Source organism: Amblyomma americanum, chromosome 2 (assembly GCF_052857255.1).
Source record: "Amblyomma americanum isolate KBUSLIRL-KWMA chromosome 2, ASM5285725v1, whole genome shotgun sequence".
Lineage (NCBI taxonomy): Eukaryota > Metazoa > Arthropoda > Arachnida > Ixodida > Ixodidae > Amblyomma > Amblyomma americanum.
In genome coordinates, this window is record NC_135498.1 from 48,756,397 (window position 1) to 48,776,260 (window position 19,864).

Genomic DNA, 19,864 nt, shown 5'->3' on the forward strand with positions numbered 1-19,864 from the left:
CTGGGAACCCAAGTGGCTTTCAGATGTTGCTGAGGGAACATTGTGTGTCTTGGTGTCTGTTCCTTCCTGACAATTGCATGCTGGATGAAGGATGTGGATGCATGGCCCCTTAAAAGGCAACCAAATGCAATTAATGATAGTTGACTGCGTTGTGAAACAGTCTGCTTTAAGCAAATATGGTATGGTTAGCTCCAAAATAAACCAGCTGAAAGAATAGTGGAGGTTGAGACATGCATGGGTTTCATGAAATCCAGCTTGGGAATGTCTAGGTCCTAGTTTGAACCACCAGTAACCAATGCCTTTCCTGATGAGGGAGTACTGCTTTTCGAGAGGCCCTTTTTAGAACTATATCTTTCCATATGAACACATCCTTGGTACCGTCGAGCACATTCAATTTCATGGATTTCTTGAAATCACGACTGATCAGCTTCTCGCGAATGCTAATCCGAGTGTCTGCAATCCAACAGTTGTTTGGATCCGTATATAATACGAGACAGAAATTTGACATGCTAAAATCTGGAAAATAACCTCTTATAATAGTACAGGCGTTTTTGTGGTACACATAAAAAACTTTGTTGAAGCGGAAGTTTGCTCCGAAAATTGGTTGTTGGGGGGGCGATAATTTCATTGTTTTACACTGGGAAATTGGAAATATACTTCTTTGTAGTGACGTTTGTCATGGTGGGGTTTGTCTGTACTCTGATTTGCAAGGTTAATTTCCACCCACAAGTGAAGTTTGTGAGCCGAGGCGCTAGCATAACTAGCAGGGCTAGCAGGACGTCGCTGGCGTGGCTAGTGTTAAACACTGTGATATCACTAAGATGTTTGGTCAGTGCCTGTGTTTTGGCATCTCACTTATAAAACATACTTTTTGAACTTATCATAATTAAGCCACAAACAAGAAGCATTAAAGATGTTTAAGATCATCCATTAACCAAATATATCCCTCTAGAATACTCACAAGATATCCGCTAATTTTTGTGCAGTGTCTTCAGCCTTGTGCACTGAAAGACTATGTTCTCTAGAAGGCGCGTTTTTGGGTAGAAATGAAGTTTAACTTGGTTTGTAAGAAATATGTTTGGGATGCAAGAATTGGATAAAACCCGATTTTGCACAAAGGGCCTTAGGCATGTGATATGGCAAGCACACCCATTCAGTCGACATTGTTGTGAAGTCTCTTTGACCCCCCTGCTCCTTTCCCCCTCTTCCTTTCCTGAATGTTTTGGTGGGGTGGTAGGTTAAGCATCCTGTATCGAACAGCTTTTTTTGTTCGCTGTGTTCGTATGTTTCCTTGTCTCTTGTGCTTGTCTATGTTTACTCTGTTCATTACAGGATCCTTTCCTGAGTTTTAGCCATGCGTGTAAAATGAGATATCGCAGGAGAGACTCATCTGTGTATTGTGCAGGGTCACATTCTGCGAATTCTGTGCTTCATGAGGCGTCCTTATGCAGTTTTCTCGCCTGTTTGTCCAGGTCTGGATAGGCGGCATTGGGTATGGTCCCAACAAGGTAAATCTCACAGCCAACTTTAGGACAGCAGAGACCTTTGAGTTTCAAGATGAAATTGGATCCATTCTTTGGGATATTTGTAAGGTAAGCTTCATAGTATTGTTTTTCATGTCTTTCAATCACCTTTAAAAAGGTTTTGTGTACAGGCATATTTGCCATCATAGCACATGAAGATATTAAGTGTTTGCCATTCTCCTGCTGTGCTCTCCACTGCCCGAGCAACAAAATAAGCATGACTTGTATATTGAGGTTCGAACTTTAAAGGGGCTTTGAAAGGGGCTTTCTATAAATGTGCAGTATTACTGGGATGTTAAAGGATACCGTTTAACGAGTATCCTCCAGCATTAATTTTTTTAATGTGTTTTGTAGAAGCAGAGTCAAAATCTGAATTTCAGCATCTTCACACCTTTCCCTCTCCTCTCGTCACTTTTGCACGCTCAAAGGTAAAAGGTAGGGGCTTCTCCGCCAGCCCCAATGTGGGAATTCCCCGGGGGGCAGGGCGCTTCCTGACCCTCTGTAGCAACGTTGCTGACTGGCCGCGGCCATGGTAGCTGTGAATGCCTGAAAGAATCTAACCAGCAACCATCTCTTTACAGAATTACACAGCAGCATGCGATGGAGGAGGGCGCGAGCATGAAAAAGTCGCCAGAAAGAACTGTTCAACTTTCACGTGCAATTGTGGGTTCTCTGCTGCGTTTATTATTTGTCTCAGGCATTCATGACAAGAGAATCTAATGACTAAGATAGTGTATTCACCTGAGAAGGTGTTTCTGAGCCTCTTTAAATATGAAATTTATATTCATTCCAGGCTGTCCCTCATGGTGTACTGTGTTTCTTCCCATCCTACGGCATGATGAATAAGCTGGCCCAACGGTGGCAGGTAATGATACTTCTTGGCCCTGATTTTGTAGTGGTAGCTACACTACGCTAGCACTTCGAGCCTTCAGCTTGGCACCCCTTGAGCTCCGTGGCGGCACCGTGGCTGGTCACGTGGTTGGTCATGTGGTGCAGTGCAGCTGCTGCTGCCGGCGGCCGCTGAAACCGGGTGGGGGGGATGAAGAAGGAACGCCCAGCGAAACAGAGCGGTGAAAGGCTGACTTGCAATTTGACTGAGGGAGTTCCACTCGGCCAGATGTAGCTCTCGCGTCACTCCAGGTTTAACCAGAGCTAAACCACAGCCAATTTTTTTTTCTTTTCATTTTGAACCTCTTTAACCCTTCGTCTGTAGGCTTAAATGTTTGTGCCTATTTATGTACTGGTGATGTTCATAAAATCAATGCCATGCTGCGGCAGCGCCGCAAACTAGTCGTCAAAGGATCCACTTGCATGGAACCACGTCGTTTGCTCTATCGCGTAAGGAGTTTGCTGACACAGTCGGGTGTAGTTGCTCGAACTCTGCTGTAAAGATATATTTTACGAGTGCTGTTACACAGGGCGCTTGCGCGATAACGAGATAGAAGAGTCTCTAAGTGTCATTGTGTGAGTTTTCTGGTGCCACCAGTACACAGAGAACACAGGACCAGGATGTTTCTACGCTGTAGTCGATCGCTTGCAGTACCATGGCAACAGAGTTATCAGGCACTGAACCTATATTTCTGAAAAGTTAATTTGTCTGGACTAGGAGACGCTATGTAAATACAAGGCACTATTTGTTCATGGACATTGCTGAGCACATGTAACTAGCAGGCATGTTGCAAGCACTAAGCGTGACTCTTTCTATAATGGCAGGCCTTGTTACAGCATTCATGTAAGGTGATACAGTCGAATCCCGTGGCAATGGAATTCATAGGACCCGTGAAAAATTTTCTTAAAGCAGAAGCTTTGTTCTCGTGAAGTCGGGCCAGAACATTGATATATCGGACTCGGTAGTTCCGGAACAATGTTTATTTTCCAAAAATCTGGCAGCTTTGATCTTTAACCGTTTCGAAATCAGTGCTTTAGCGTGGTTCTCGTGGTACTCCAGAAACTGTGTATGTATATTATGTATATTTGCGTAACAAACGCACTCACTACATATGCTATCAAAATGCTTCTTTCTTTTTCCCCACACGCATTATAAAAGTGCCCCTACTTTCGTCCGCACTGCCTGGAAGCATTTTGGCGTCGACTAGGCGCGTGCATGCTCATGGTAAATAGGGAACCTCATAATCAATGCTTTAGAGTTAGACAACATGCTAGAAATCCGGTTCCTCCAATTCTTCGAAGACGTTTTGCGATGCGTGGCACGCACGTACTGGCCGAGTGTCATTCTGTTAAGACTCTGCCTAGAATCGCTGTCACACATGCTGCCATTTACGCAGCAATGTCTGTACTAGGTCAGTGCCCAAGCTCACCAGGAAGGGGAAAAAATAATTAAACGTTATCATGATGCTTTCCTGTGCTGCAAAAACCAAACTGGAGTATATCCTTGCCGGCGGCAGGCTTCTTGCAATGAAGTGCTGCCCACCAGCACGCTGGGTGATAGTGAATCATTGCACGCTGTTTTCTCAGAGTCACAAATCCTAACGTGCTTCGCACTGAATCCTCAGAAAAAGCGCTTTGAAACTAGCCACTGCTTATCACTAATATTTAGCGTTTTAACCAGTTTCCGTCGCCTTGATAACTTCTCTGAAATGAATGCAGAACTGATTTCCATTATGCCTTCATCAGTGAAGGGAGCGAAACAGCCGAAATCCATCTTGCGTCAATGACTACAGTTCGCAAGCGCAGAGTCCGAGCCGTACGCACACCGTCGCGGGAAGTGGTGCACCGCATCGCATCCTTATTCGCACATCTGCACTTTACCACCGATTCCGCTGCACTAATGGAAGTGCTAACTAACTTGGGCAGCCGTTTTTGGTGAAACCTAACGAGATATGGGCATATGTGGATGCACAAACATATACACACACAAAAAAAAAACAGCTGCTTACTTGGAAAAAATTTCCTTGAAGTGGAACCTCACTCCAAAAATGTTCTTGTAAGGGGAAATATTTGCATTGCCTTGTATGGTTTGGTGACTGGTAATCAGAAATAGCTTTGCTGCAGTGGAAATTTCATTGTAAAGGCATTTGTTGTAGCTGGTTTTGACTTCTGAAAAATTTAGTTGTAGCTCGTGGAAGGTTTCTGGCTAGGAAACAATAATATTAAGGTCTATATTTGGGCCTGCCATTGGGCAAAACAGTCAGGCAAATCTCAGTGCAAGCGGTATTAAATCCTGCCTGGATGATATTGAAACCTTTAAAATGAGATGAATAACATAAGAGATAAAAAAGGCCGCTGAGTCGAGCAAAATGGGCCCAGATACTAACTAAGGCGCTGCCGCCGATATTCTGGGCTGGTTCCTCATATCTTCTTCGCCCTCTGAACAAGTCTGATGATGAGGCAGCATCCTCGGAGTTACTGCAATCTCGATCGTTAACCAAATCAACTGTTGACGCAGCTGAATCATGAGATTTGCTGTGAGCCATGCTGACGGATGCAGCCATTCTCAACTTCTACACTTCACTGTTTTCACAAGCAGTTCAAAAATCGCCATCACAAGGAAAAAACACAAACTAAAGAGAAAATTAAACTGTGGTTTTCTAGCTTTGAGGCATTTGGCGCAGCAATTTCAAGAATGGTGCGGAAGAATTTGTGGTTAATAACAGGTCTTGTGAAGTAGTTTCGCTTTCAGTGCTGCCCTGTCTCAAACCCACTATGCTTCTCTTTCCACTTTAGATTACATATTTGCCTAGGTGGCATGCATGCACTGATTGACCTTGTAGGCCGCCGGTGCACACTGGCTCAGCAGTTACCTAGTTGTGGTGCCACCTTTCTATCACTTTTTGAGTCGCCGCATTCTTTCAGGGGTAGGCAGGGTGTCACGGGGCTGAGAGGCACTATTTGGTCTCTGTGCTTTCGCAACTGCGAGGCAAGTTTACAGCATCTCCTCTTTTGCTCTAACCAAGGAGTGGGCCACAGTTCATTTTATCTTAGTGGCTGTGCCACCTCTCTGAAGCATATCTAGATGGTAGCTCTGCCCTTATTCATAATAAGCGAGCGTTCGTACTAAGCAAATGTCCATATAACCGAACTCGGCTGTATTTCTAAAACTGAATGAACCATGCCAGTGCCTACAAGGTTGTCTATACTCATTAGTGCCGCATGCATTTTGCAAAGCTGTTTACACACAACTGCAGAACAAACTTACAAAAGAAAACAGTGAGAGCAGCATGAAAAAAAAAAAAACATGCAATTGAGACTGCGCACCTCTCTAGCCTTTTGCTCTCTGTCTTTTGGGCATCTGCTCATCACGTGGTACGCTACTGAACTGCCATATTTCACGCTCCTCTGAAAACCCAAGGGTTCTGGGTGTTGGCATTGCTTTGCAATAAGAACGCCACATTCCAAGGCCTTGGCTCTTCGCAGCCAGGTGACCATTTTTGCTGCAGTTTACCGTGTTTTTTTTTAAATGAAGGTATTTGAACAGCACTGCGGAGGAGGCTGCATAATGAGAATGTGCACTAAAGCCCAGAAACTTTACTTCCCTGTTCTCACATTTCAGGAATTTCAGAAACCAAATGAAATGCTCCATTAGAATCTGAAAAACCTGTTGTATTTATCCGCTGGTTTTGCGAGTTCCAATTGGTTCCTACGAATTCAGTTGATGTCGTCTCTCCCGATTAGATTAACCAACAGGCAGATCTGACACCAATTAGAATAGCCAACTGGAATCTGGAAAGCTAGTTGGATAATCCAGTTGAACCAATCAGTTGGATTACAAAGTCCCATTGAATTTATTTCAATCCTGTTGGAACCAGTTAAGATCCCCAGCTGGTCCCAGTGATTTTTTTGACTGCGGGTGGTACACAGGATGTTAAGAGCATGGTGCAATACGTTCCATTCATGACATCTTGTGAACTGTACACCAATTCACTGTGGAATTAGTAATTCATGCTTGTTGCACCCGTTACTGAGCAGCCTTCTTTTCTTTTGTGCTTTTTTACATTCTCCCTTTTCTTAGCTCACTGGCATGTGGTACAAGTTGGAGAGCCTTAAGCACATTGCCATGGAACCTCAGAAGGCTGATGGAAAATCCTTCGAGCACACAATGGACGGATACTACAACTACGCGTCTGGGGAAAGCAGTAATGGTAATCTCAATCTGTCATTTCAGTTGAAAGTCCACGTGGGTATCATTGCCTCAGTAAGTTTATTTTCTCGGAAAGAAAGGAAAAAAAATGAATATAAGATCACTAACTCCAGTGACACTGTGTGGGATGAAAGCCAGTCGAATAAAAATGAAATGGATCAAAACGGAATTCTTGGGGGGGGGGGAAGCAAAAATGGAGTAAAAAAGCGAGGTGCGTGGTAGGCCTGTGAAAGCAACCAATGCATTCAAAAACACAGTAAAAACAAATGCTAATTGGAGTCTCAACCCTGACAAGCCGACTTCAAGGAAAGGAGAGCCTGAAGGAGACTAATGTAAGACAGCAATCTTAAAAAAAAGACAAAAAGACAAAACAAGACAGCCAGAAAAAGAAATGAGAAAAATAATGTAGCTTCCCGACAGAGCAAGAAAAAGTGAGCAATAGAAAGAGTACTATCTTTGCTGTCACCGTAAGCAGAGACTCTTTGAGCCTGACAGACACCATTCTCTGTATTCTGCTCACAAATGGTCATCTCTTACTGAGAAATTTGGCTGGTTGCAAATCTTCCAAGATCCATCTGTCAGCTTCTGCTTGGCTGAAGTGGATCACCTGTTATGAACTTCCTTTATATGGAATGAAACGTTGGCCATCGTTCCAAATGTGCTGGCACAAAGGCAGTTTTGTAGCGATAGCTACATTACGCCACCCTCTTCGGCCCTTCAGCGTGGCACCACTTGAGCTCCGTGGCAGCGCGTTGGTCACGCAGTTGGCCACGTGGGTTGATCACGTGGTGCGGCCGTTGGTCACGTGGTGCGGAGCAGCTGCTCTTGCCAGCGGCGCGTCGTGCAGCAGCTGCAACAAACAGCTGTGCGCATGCGCCGTGCCAAGTGGGAGGAAGATGAAGAAGGCAGGCCCAGTGGAACGGAGCGGCAAAAGACTGACTTTGCTATTCGACTGAGCTGGTTCCACTCGGCCAGATGTAGCTATCGCGTCACTCCAGGTTTATTTATTCGATTCGTGTATTGACACCATGTGCTTTTGAGGTTGTCTTCATGCCACGCAGAAAATGCAACATTCGTTCTATGCACAGGACAGTAGTTGTGTGCATCCAAAGGCAGTGAAAGGAAGGTGTAAATTATTTAATTCAGATAATTTCGTTACATTGAAAACAAAAAGTAATAATATATCTGTGTTCTGCGACTCTTCATGACTGGATGCAGTTGGCATGTAAAAAGGGATTTGTGGATCTCTGGCTTCACAGCATAAGCAGCAAGTGAGCTGTGGTGGAATGTTGTTTGCTGGCGTTTAGAGAACAGTGTATTCCATAAACCTTTTTATTAACAGTATGCTAATGTTTTCAGTTCAATGCATTTTACCTAGCTAGGCCCCAATAACTTAATCTGTGGAAGCAAAAATAAAGTGATGTTTGGGGTCTCTTGTTACTCTTTCTTGGATATTTGGGTGTGGTTACCGCTTTCTTAATTTCAGCCGTTATTAGCTGTTGGACTTATTTGGTTTGAATTGAATATTACAGTTCTTGTGCAGAAAGGCTTGCGTTCGTGAGATATGCTGCGGCAGTAGGTTATTGCTTTGTTTCTACCAGCTTCGAAAGCCTTTACTGCTGTGACCGACTGTGTTCAAATGTTTAAGGGTCCAGTCTGCGTACAGTGACAGTGTTGGGCAAAAGGCATCATGCAGTTTATGTGACATTATGTGATACAGTTTTCTCTTTCTTTTTTTTTTCCCCTCTTTTTAAACAGATTGTGATGACAGGGGTGGAGCCCTGCTCCTTGCAGTCTGCAGGGGCAAAGTGAGTGAAGGTCTTGACTTTGCGGACAACAGTGCAAGGGCCGTGGTGACGGTAAGGGTGTAGCTGTAGCAGCTCTTATTTCATGTTTAATATATGAATTCATTTAACGTATACGTTCGTGATTTTCAAGGTCCGTCAAATCTGGAGCTTATAGTATGTTCAAGCTCAGCAACAATCACAGATCCAGGATAGCCCACAATAAAAAGTGCCCATGCGTTTACAGTCGCTGACCGACTTTACGGACCCGGCAGGATCCGAAAAATGGTCTGAATAATCGAACGGTTTGAAAAATTCATTAACGTCAAAAACGTGCCTTTACTGTTGAGAGAACATAGGCTTGAAAATTATCTGAAATTTTTCCCTCACCCATGCTCTACCTACAAGTGATAACATTCACTTGTATTTGAGACTAAGTGATGCTTACTTCATGTCCAAACTGCACGCTGTATTGTTGGCATGGCTTGGAGGTCATGCTGCGTGCGATTTTGGAAGGCGCGTGCCGCGTTGGAGTTCATGGAGAGAGGGGAGAGTTCGGCTGAGAGGAGCATAGAGAGAAGGGCAACTCTGACTGAAAATTGAATGTCAAAATGTGTCATGAAGTGGATTCTTCCGAGACAGAACAGTTTAGCAGATGTCAGCGAGTACTGGGCAACCATAAGCTTGAGCAGAGTGGAATCGTGGCTGAAAGCTATGTGTACTGTGTTGTGGTGTACCATGCTTTCTTTGTGTGGTTGCAGAAGTTATGGTGCGAAAACGTCTCTGATTTCAAAAATAATTTATTTTAAAGTTTTTCTCTGTGGTTTGTCTCTGCAGATTGGGATTCCGTTTCCAATGTGAAGGACATGCAGGTGAGGCATCGCTTGATCCATCGTTTGCTTTAAATTCAAACTGTTAATTTTTGTTCTTCAACATAATTTCTTCTACTAGTGGAGTTTGGAAACTTTATAAAGCAAAGTCAGGAGCTCAGGCTTTATTTATTTATGTTTATTTACTTCTGCCCCCCCCCCCCCCCCCCTCTCTCCCATTAAAAAAAAAATTGCCAAGTTGACCCCTAGCACAAGGGCTGATGACACCATCTCTACGGGGTATCCACTTATTTATATATAGTTGGCAAAGAATTTTCTCGGAGTACATTTGTTGTTCAGGAACCTTTTTCGATAGAGGGGTGATAATTTGGCCAGGCCCTTTCTTTACTTTTTTTTTTTTCAGGAGGGCATTGAAACACCTATTTGTCGACCACGCAAAATGTCATGGAATTAGTAGCATTTCTTACAACCAGAGTAGTGGCTTCAAAAGCATTTTTGTTAACCAGTAACAAGGCCAGAATTGCTAAAAGCAGAATATGCAGTTGACTCGATAATTTTCCCTCGAAAAATCCCCCGAATTTTCCCCCGAAGGAGACCGAAAAATCGTTCGATTTAAGGGGAGGCCTTCCAAGGTGTATGTTTTGATGAGACCAACACTTCAGTTTGAATAAATCAGCTGTTGAAGTTGAGTTCGAATTGACAAGAATCCACTGTGTTCAGCTTGCACTGTTTTCTCCGATATGGGTAGTGATACCACATGTAGCCAACGACATGACGGGCATCTGCTCTGGAAATCTGACTGAAAAATGAGATCTCAACGTCACTGCAAGGATCGAAGGGGTGTTGAACTTTGCACTTTATTCAGAGGGCGTTGCACGTCACATTGGAATGTGGAACTCGTCTGTGGTTGAAGCACACAGCCTTTGTTGCATGCTGTTCATAAACTGACAGTGTAAAGGGAACTGTGGTGCAGTTTTTATTCTTTTTTCTTAATTTTAGGAGGAAATGTATTCTGTTTCATAGGTAATTATCTATCAGCGCTGTTTTTCGGTAGGCCTTGAGTTCAAGGAAGTTGCACGGTGGACTGCACGAAAACCGACCATCCTTTTGTTCAGTGCTAACTACTTAAGTTGGCAAATCATTCAGAACAATTCTAGTTTGCACATCAGCCTTTGTTGCATCTTGTTTATAAAGCAACAGTGTAAAGGGAACTGGGGTGCAGTTTTTGTCCTCTTTTCTTTGTCTTAGGAGGAAATGTATTCTGTTTCATACGGAATTATCTGTCGGCGCTATTTTTCGGTAGGCCTTGAGTTCAAGGAGGTTGCACGGTGGGCTGCACAAAAAACAGACTAGCCTTTTGTTCAGTGCTGGCTACTTAAGTGTGCAAATCATTCAGAGAAGATCCAGCTTGCACAACTCTGACTGTCTTCAAAGCACCATGCTTTGTTTGTTTGTTGCCTATTATCATCATCTGGATTGTTGGCATGGGGCAGCCCCTGCTGGAAGGAGTACTTATAGGAAATTGCTTTGCTGAGAAAGGCCTTGTTCTGCAGTGGCTTTAAGTGGCACTGTGAACAACTCTCTGCAATTATTTTTCTGAGTAAAAATTGATTCTCTGATTTTTTTTTTATGGGTATGTTAATGTCTGTCCAGCAGCACAGGAAAAAATTAATGGCTCAGAAGAATTCAGTTTACAGTTTTCCCTCCACTCGATTCAAACTCGATTCAATATGAATGGCAGTGTAGTATAGCCGCTGGGTTCTGCTCTGGAAATTCAGCGTCGACACACGCAGTTTACCTGTGAAATTGGCCCGTGCCTGCAACACCTGTATTTCGTTTTTTTGGTTCTTTCTAGCTTGCAGAAGCTTTGTCTTTGGTGAGGGTGGCCTCTTTGTCGTTAAAGTGTTGTCGTCTTTCGATACAGAATAACTTCGATTTGTCGTGTGTTCCTTTAAGTAAGAAGGTAATGACAATTATTACTAGCAGTAAACATGGATTCATAGCAAAAGGATGATAAAAATTGGAAAGGCACTTAAGCTCCGCCTTAAGGCTATGCATGGCAGCGTTAATGGATTAATGCCCATATATACGGAATTGGACTTTACATCCAGAGATCCTGGAAAGTCCTCATACCACTCCTGGCGCAGTGGTGCAGCACTTAAGCAATGCGCCACTGCCCTGCAATGGAAGATGCTGTGCCATCTGTGGGGCTTGTGTGACCCATGCTGTTCCTCCCGAGCAACCTTTCACGACCAATCATTAATTTAACTGCCACCTGCCACGGTTTTCAGTTTGCTCACAATTCGTTGGGCTGGCTGTGATGACGCCACACAAGGTCCCGTGACCTAGCCTGGGTGCTTCTGTGGTGATTTTTCACGGAATTTTCGCTCACGGTCAGTCACGCCTGCTTTTCTGCGACACAGGCTTATTAAGGGGGAAGAGGGTCTTAGAAATGAGTTTTTTTTAATGAAGTCATAATTATGAAATCTTCAGAGAACATGCATTTTTGAATGCTGATCAAATATGTAATTTAATTTTATCTCCAACTAGTGTGTGTGCACTTATGCAATATGTTATATAAGTTTTTGCTGAGAGTTTGAAAGAAATTCTGCTGCAGGGAACTTGCTAGATTGCACGCCATTGGTTTCTGTTGACATCAACCTATGCAATAAGGGTAAAATTATCATCCTGCCTACTGTAGAAGGCGAGTTATAGAATTTTAAAATCATCACTTTCTTCCCGTTTGTGAAGTGGCAAACTTCAAAACCCTGTAACTCAGCTTCTATGATAGGCAGGATAATAATTTCACCCTTACTACATAGCTTGATGTCAAGTCAAGCCAACGGCATGTGTTCTAGCAAGTTTCCTCTCAGCAAAATTTATTGAAAGCACTCAGCAAGAAGTTACATAACATTACTATATAAGCGCACAAGGACTTGTTTGAAATAAAATTGAATCATATTTGGAATCTGCAAGCAAAAATACATGTTCCTTGAAAATTTCGTTATTGTGACTTCAACAAAAATTTTTTTTCTGGGCCAGCTTCCCCCATTAACGCTGGCACGTTAAAGATAGTGGTGTCAAGAACCTGAATCCTTAAGCATCCAGTCAACCTTGCTCATGTTGGAAGGGTGCAGAATTGCTGTCTGCAGAAATCTCTCGCCCATAATGATCAATGTGGACAACTCTTTTAAGCAGGAAATTCTAGAGACATCATTTCATTGGTTTCAGCGAGCACATTTCATGGCTAAGCTTAGAGTTTGTTTCTACCTGGGGCTCTCCAGTAGCATTCCAAGTGGGGGTATTGAACCTATTACCTGCATATTTCTTCCTTTTTTTAATTTGTAGGTGGACCTGAAGCGCAAATACAATGACCAGCAATGCAGGTTAGGTAGACCAGTGATGGGAGGAAATGCCTGGTATGAGACGCAGGCGTTCCGTGCCCTCAACCAGGCTTTGGGGCGATGCATTCGGCACAGGTGATTGTGGTTTGCTTTGGCTGTTTTGGATGTGGTAATGCACGTGTAGTAAAGGAAATCGCTTAGAATTAATGCTTTTGCTTAACCATTTGGGGCAGACAATGCAACTGGAGATTATTTTACCGTGAAGTCATGTAAGATGTTCTCACACCTTGTGCAGATATACACTGCTCCATGAGATTTAGCATGGTTCAGCAATTTTACCTCACTCTGCCCAAAGACACTCATACTGTCGATGTGTATAACGTTAATAGTGGTGTCTTGGAATATAAATCTGCCTGAAAATGAGGGTGGTCGTATGATTGTCTACAGAGCATCGAATTTAGCTGCCAAAAAGCTATCCTTAGGTTCGCTGCAGATGTGCCAAATGCTATTGTAAACATATTCTACTGTTCTCGTTGACTGAATAATGGATGTACTTCATGCTTGTCTCCACATTTTTACTTTATTATGCCGTTAAAGTTGCAGTAAATGCCTTTATTTGCTCAAAAAAAAAAAGTGCCATAAAAGTTTGTTAGCAATTATAGAGACAGTCTACTGACTTTTATTGGCCATTGTGCTCCTTGTGCAAAGAAATGTGCACCCGTCTGTAGGGCTGAGAAACACGGCTGAACAGTTTAAAAGGCGGTTTATTAATATGGGAATGTCGCTTTTTTTATGGTAGGCAGCATTTGCTAACCCTGACATTATAGACGTGACGACTAGCGGCGGGCAGGCAATAACGAGCATGGTATTAACCAAGATGCATGGGTTTTGATTAAACTATAGTACTTCAGAGCACTCGGGTAGTTTTAAATATATCAACAAATAAGGCTGATATATACATCAAACATGCCAGAAATCATTGTTTGCTGCCAGCATAATGGCCGTCTGCCTTTTCAGACCATTTTAAGGGATGACGAGAAACCAATATGAAACTGTGCAAGGAATGGTGACAATTCGTAAGAGGAGAAAAAATGAAGGTGTCAGAAGTTTCTTCCTGCAAAAACTAACCTTCTGTATTGCTCTCAGATCTATTCATAAAGTGTAGTAATAGCCATTTCAGCCGACAAAGCCGGACTGCATCCAGAGCAGCTAAGTTTGAACACTGCATGGCATCCCCATCGTCTCTGACTTGACTCCATTTGCCAGTTTAGAATATAATTACTTGCCAAGGCCAAGAGTTCTGCCCTTGCTATTGTAATCGTAGTGAGAGATCTGCAAGAATATACCAATATTTTTCTACTTGTCTCCGAGGCTGTCCCTTTAAAAATAATCGCAGTTTAAAATTCATCCCTGTTCCAAGTTTCTAGCCTATCTTGTGAGGTTTTGATAGGGGAGATAATACGTTCTCCCCGCTTAATCGCGGCTGACACGGTTCAAACTGCCGGACACCCCCCCCCCTGTGGTCGCGTACGCTACCGAGCACACGCCGACCACGGTGGGCCTTGCTCTAAGGGAACAAAGGAACGACACTCTGGTGGACACAAACAGTCATTTATTGCTACAACAGCAATAACGCCAGCTAGCAATAAAGCGCGCTAAGGAATCGAGATCGTCCGACTCACAAGGAAGGTTACGAGCGAATGTTCACCTACGCTAGGGCAGGGGATACTCTGCAGCCGGACGGCACAAGAAGCGGGAGAACGTTCCTCCCCACGAGGCCTTGCCCCACTGGCGGAGAGCGGAGCGCTGCAGGCGGCCCGTCCGCACACAACGATGTTCCCTAGCCAAAGAGAATGTGCTCTCCCGCGCGCGCAGCACTTAAGTTGTCTGTGGCGCTCGTGTTGCTCTCTCTTGTTAGTTAAGGTAACTAACCAGGGAGAGTTACTTTGCGCGCCTCTCCTCAAGGCGAAGCCGTGGGAGGGTGCACTGCGGGAAAGCAAACCAAAGGGGAAGTGATGAGGGAAGTTCCCACAATCTTAAAATGTATTTCTCGCAGATGTATCTTAAGATGTGCTGAAGATTTACTAAAATCTTGAGCTCATATCAAGCTTACAAACTGGTATAACAAACATTTGCAAGGACACCTAATTACCTTATGATTATTGGAAGACTGACAGCATTAGAAGCTGTTGATGCCTTTACCAGAAGTTATGTCGCTTCTTTCTAGCCAGTGAGTGAATTTTATGACAGACGCTTTTTTTCTCGATGAGGCTTTTAATGCTGTCACATTAATATCAATTTCGAATGACACCTTCCTGACGCATTAGGCTGCCATAGTCATACTTCACGAGGCGAAGCGCACATGCTAAAAGTGACACTAAATTTTATTTTCTGAGACCTTTACGGAGGCACATAATCTGCAATTGGCTAGATGTTGATACATTTAATCCCCCTTTTTCCAGCTGCAGAGGAATGGTGTGTGTAAAACCGTTTTTTGTGTATTTTCATATCTTTACTGTATCTTTTTACAAATTTCCTCGTCTTTTTCTTTCTACAGTGAAGACTGGGGTGCCTTGATCATAATAGATCATCGCTTTTCGCAGCAGCCGAAATTTCAGAAAGGTACATCGCTGAATGAATTAAAAATGACATTTCTCTCTGGCTTGTTTATTGAGTAGTCAGAAAAGGTTGGGCAAGTACTGTCTTTCAAGCCTAGTTTCCTAGTCCATCACATGATCATGCACAGTCATGATGATAGTTTTGTGTCCCTGCTCCTCTGTGCTTAAATTTCAGCCTACCTTTTCTTTTCTTATTTCTGCTGCGCTCTCTTGAAATAATGAAAGTTTCCCAAACTGTGCTCTCAAATGAGGAATGCAATCTTTTGTTTCCACGTTACTATAGTACTTCGAGGCCCTCGAGCCACTTATTATCAAAGGCTTTCTCAGCATGAGTTCCAGCAAGTTGGAAATTATTCGTCCACTGCCCAGTTAATCGTTTGTCACCATGATCATTCCTTAGAGAAGAAGAGAGAGCAGAAGTTGGGGCTGACAGCGTTAATCCAAATACATATCTCTAGCCTCGGTGGTCCCGTGAATGTACTCACAGAATTTGGCATCATAGGTTCAACAGTTCCCTTGAGAGCTTTCTCCATGCTGTCTGCTATGGGCCCCTAGGCTTACCTAAAAATGCAACAGCATTTATGGCATATATTTAGTTGCACAGCAAAATGCATATTTAAATCAAAATTACAAGAAATATCATGGAAACTCAAGAGTGACTTGGGAGCTCTTTGGCCGCTGGGAGCAGAAATCTGGTTTGGACAAATCCACCAACTTGGGAGGCTGCTAAGAGCACCCATATCATTTCACACCGCTTGAAAAGCTGACTACGTGGGAGCAGTGAGTTCTCTGACTTCCAATTGCACTTAAACTGTGGGAAGTGATGCATTCTTTGAGTTGCTTAAAAGGCAAATGTGCATTATAATGTATGCAGGGTCTCGCAAGGATATATACAGGGTGTCCCAGCTAACTTCGCAAGCAATGAAGATAGGCGAAAAAGTCCAATGAGAAAGTTGTAGAGCGGTCCGCGAAACGTCCAACTGAACAGTTTCTAACTTTCCATCTATTACATATCGCCTTTTTTTTTTGCTCACTACAGATGCACGTAAAATACAAATAAAAACCACATGACATGCCCGTTTGCGCGCTGCGTTTGCAATGCTCTGAAACGTTCCCCATAAGAACGAACAGAACATCTAGCTCAGTGTGCTGCTGCTTAAAAGGTGACAGGGCTGCGACGCAGCAGCTGGCTGTGCGATATAGGCCAGCGGTATGCTTCCCTTGGGGTGCTTGATAACGACAAGCACAGTCGTTATCGCTTGCGCTCACGTAAATCGGACAGCCAGTGCCTGCGTCGCAGCTCTGTCACCTTTTTAAGCAGCAGCACACCGGGCTAAATGATCTGTTCGTTCCTATGGGGAACGTTTGAGAGCACTGCAATCGCGGCGCACAAGCGGGCATGTCACGTGGTTTTTATTTGAATTGCGCGGGCATCTGCAGAGAGCGAAAAAAAGCCGATACATAATAGACGGACAGTTAGAAACTGTTCAGTTGGACGTTTCGCGGACCGCTCTACAACTTTCTCATTAGACTTTTTCGCCTGTCTTCGCTGCTTGCAAAGTTGGTTAATTAATCTCGACTAATTATGCAATTAATCACTATACAAAAAATAGTGTGAGTTGCTCCATACAATAGTCAGCCACATGGATTTGGTCGCGTTGTCTTAGAGTGCCGCGGCACATTTTTAAACTCTGGCTAAAGTTAGCTGGGACACCCTTATATACTATATGTATATGTATTTTCAGTGATGATATGATGTAATTGCAGTTTTATTTTAAATTTTGAAATAAGTGCCGTTTTAACTACACCAGAATCTGCCAAGTGAAAGAAGTGGAGACACCAAATTTTTCGTCCTGTGTTTTTTTTTCTCTGGAATGACGCTGTGACATAAGTAAACATGAATCACTATGTGGAATTTGCCTACAGCAAGTAAATAATTTGCAGTTTAATTTCTTCTCGCATGCAATTTCTATTTCTGTTTCAGCACCCGAACAGTGGTTACATCGTCACGAGTAGGTATGAGATCACGTGAGGTGCACAAAAACTGCACTATAGAGTTAAACCTCGATTTAACAAAGTCGATAAAATCGGCATTTTGCTTTGCAATATTGAAATTTCGCAACATCGAAATTCGCTTCCTAGCATGCTAAGAATCTTCCAGAAACCTACTGCTGATAACTAACAGGAACAGCCTTTATTTGCGATTAAAACGCTTCTTCTGCCCTTCTTTTGCCAGCAGCAACGGTGTTACGCGCGTCACGTCGCGAGCTGACCCAGCACGTCTATATCGCTCCGACCACCTCGTGGGTGACGGGAACGACGCACTCGTCTCGAGTTTTGGTTTTTCTGTCATTATCATCCTTAAGTGCCCCAAGCACACCGCAGATACGACGTCGCGTTCCGCCGCTGTCACCCCTGCGACCTCGTGGACGCATCGACAGCGGCCTCGCGACAGGCCATGCCGTCAGCCCCCTCCCTCCCTCGCATTTCCCTTACTCTTCTGTCTTTCTTCATGTCGGCGAGAACGAGAAGAGTGTCCTTCAATCACCAACCAATGAAATGAAATCAGGTCAACCCTGCTCCTTGTTTTCTGCAATAAGTGCGAGTGTGTGTCTTTTTACACACACACACATCGAATCGAGGTTGTCAGGTGTGCAGCGCGCACGATGGGCTTCACAGCTGACGGGTGTGCCAACAACACTGACCTTCTAGTCCTTTTACCAAGCTTTGGACATCCGTAAACGTGATAAACGCGGCACGCTGACTTCGAGCACAAGCAACGCGTCACATTCGGCGCCGATTTGCCTATTTTGGACGAGATAGTGAGAGCCATGGGCTGCCTGCCAGGCCCTGTGCTGCCCCAGATGGCACGGCCGGCGGCGCTCTCACCACTATGATCATCATCGTATTTACATCTGCCATGCGCTCTGTATGTGAGAGCAATGCAGTGCCTATATTATGGACGCGCTTCGGCACGCGCTGTGCTCAACCACTTGCGCCCGCGATAAAATTTTTACGCAGGTTCGTTTCCAGCCAGCAATGAAATTTCATTGCATTGAAAGTGCACCAAAATCTACTTTGTTATATTGAGGCTAAAATACATAGTGCTTTATGGATGCGAAGTTATGAAAACTGGAATACTTCGTTATATTGAAGTTCGTTACATCAAGGTTTAACTGTAATCGCTGCTTTATGCTGTTATTTCTTTTCAACCTCTATGCTAGCTTGTTCCAGAAGCCGGAAAGAAAGCAAGTGAAGTAACAACTATTTGTTATAAGGCAGTTTTGGCATGCCTCACATGACGTCATACGTGCTTGCTGTGTCACAACCACCACTTGACTGCTAATCAAAACTGAAACTGCATGGGGGAAGTAATTTGACCTTGTGATCCATTTTTAGTAATGTTATGTGCATCATTCCAAAGCAAAAATGCACAGTGATAAATATTGTCTCTACCTCTTTAATAAAAATTGCGAAGAGATGGTAGATAAAAGTGCATGGGCCCATTTGAACAGAGGTATTGCTTTTCTTGTCAAATGTGACCTTTTCTTTCTTTACTTATTTCAGCCCTGTCAAAGTGGATCCGAGAACGGTTCCAATGCTTTCAGTACTACAACGAAGCAATCGATTCTCTGAAGTCATTCATGGACTCAAAAATGAGTGCCGCCAAGAAGTTGTCTTCTCCTGTGCGCAAAGGGAGGCCTCACGGAGCTGTAGCGTCAGCTAATGTGCATATTGTGTCGCCTTCTACGAGCATGTCCAGCATGTGTACTGACGAATCCGGGCCCACTGAACTTTTGGATGACAGTACTGACGAATTGTCATTCATATCTAGTGGTTCCTGATGTGGCCTCATTTTTGGACAATTCTCAATTGCCAGCTTGACCACCAAAAGTGAATGTGACCTTAGCGGCTGCTGCTATTGTGAAGAGTGGTATTGTGAGCTATACGTGAAAGGGCTTTAACCTTCTGAGGGAGGCATGCATGGTTTACAAGGAATTGTGCAAACGAAAGACATTGGGTGCGCTTCGTTACTCGGAACTTTTTACTTATATTTAGAATGCATCCATTTTATGAGGAAATATGTTCTCAGTTGTGTTGAATCGCAATGTAAACTTGGAACATGTGCATAATTTTAATGTGTTTTAGAATGCTTTGGACGCAGTGTTTGTGTATTGTTACTAAAATCTCATAATTTTTAAATAAAAAAACTTCTCTGGACCTTTATCCTTGTGGTAACGCAGATTTCAATAAGAGCTGGTGTAAATGCTGATGCCATTTGGAATGTTTAGTTATTTCGAGTGGGGGTGCAGAAGGCATAGTGTAGAGTGGGAACTGCCGAAACATTGTCAGTTTTCTTAATGTCTGCCCCTTTTACTCTTTATAATCCGTTCTTCACATTTCTGTCCAGATGTCCTGGCACTATAAGACTGCTAAGGCACCTTTCCTTATAACCACTTATAACCCCTGTTCAGACAAGCACTTTGTGGCTTCTGCATAGTGGGGACAGTTCTGCCTCAGGCTATGTTGTGAATCACGCCAAGTGCACCAGTGGGGACAGGCGACACTGCTGTCACTGAGTTTAATTCCTGCACTACGCAGAATGGCTTAAACACCAATTTTACTGCAAGAGCTGTTGTTAAACCTTCCACACTGCTTCACTGAAG

General features: G+C 43.6%; 1 protein-coding gene across 1 annotated transcript in view; it reads left to right on the forward strand.

Annotated features, from left to right (window-relative positions):
- LOC144121182 (Fanconi anemia group J protein homolog) overlaps positions 1 to 19,422 on the forward strand; it is a 58,050-nt gene extending 38,628 nt beyond the window's left edge. Inside the window, 9 exon segments of the mRNA XM_077654251.1 lie at positions 1,473 to 1,592; positions 2,317 to 2,388; positions 6,493 to 6,622; positions 8,380 to 8,480; positions 9,243 to 9,258; positions 9,261 to 9,277; positions 12,584 to 12,714; positions 15,137 to 15,201; positions 18,765 to 19,422. Of these exon segments, the coding sequence (XP_077510377.1) occupies positions 1,473 to 1,592; positions 2,317 to 2,388; positions 6,493 to 6,622; positions 8,380 to 8,480; positions 9,243 to 9,258; positions 9,261 to 9,277; positions 12,584 to 12,714; positions 15,137 to 15,201; positions 18,765 to 19,042 (930 nt within the window). The 3' untranslated portion in view covers positions 19,043 to 19,422.
- The last annotated feature ends 442 nt before the right edge of the window (positions 19,423 to 19,864 follow it).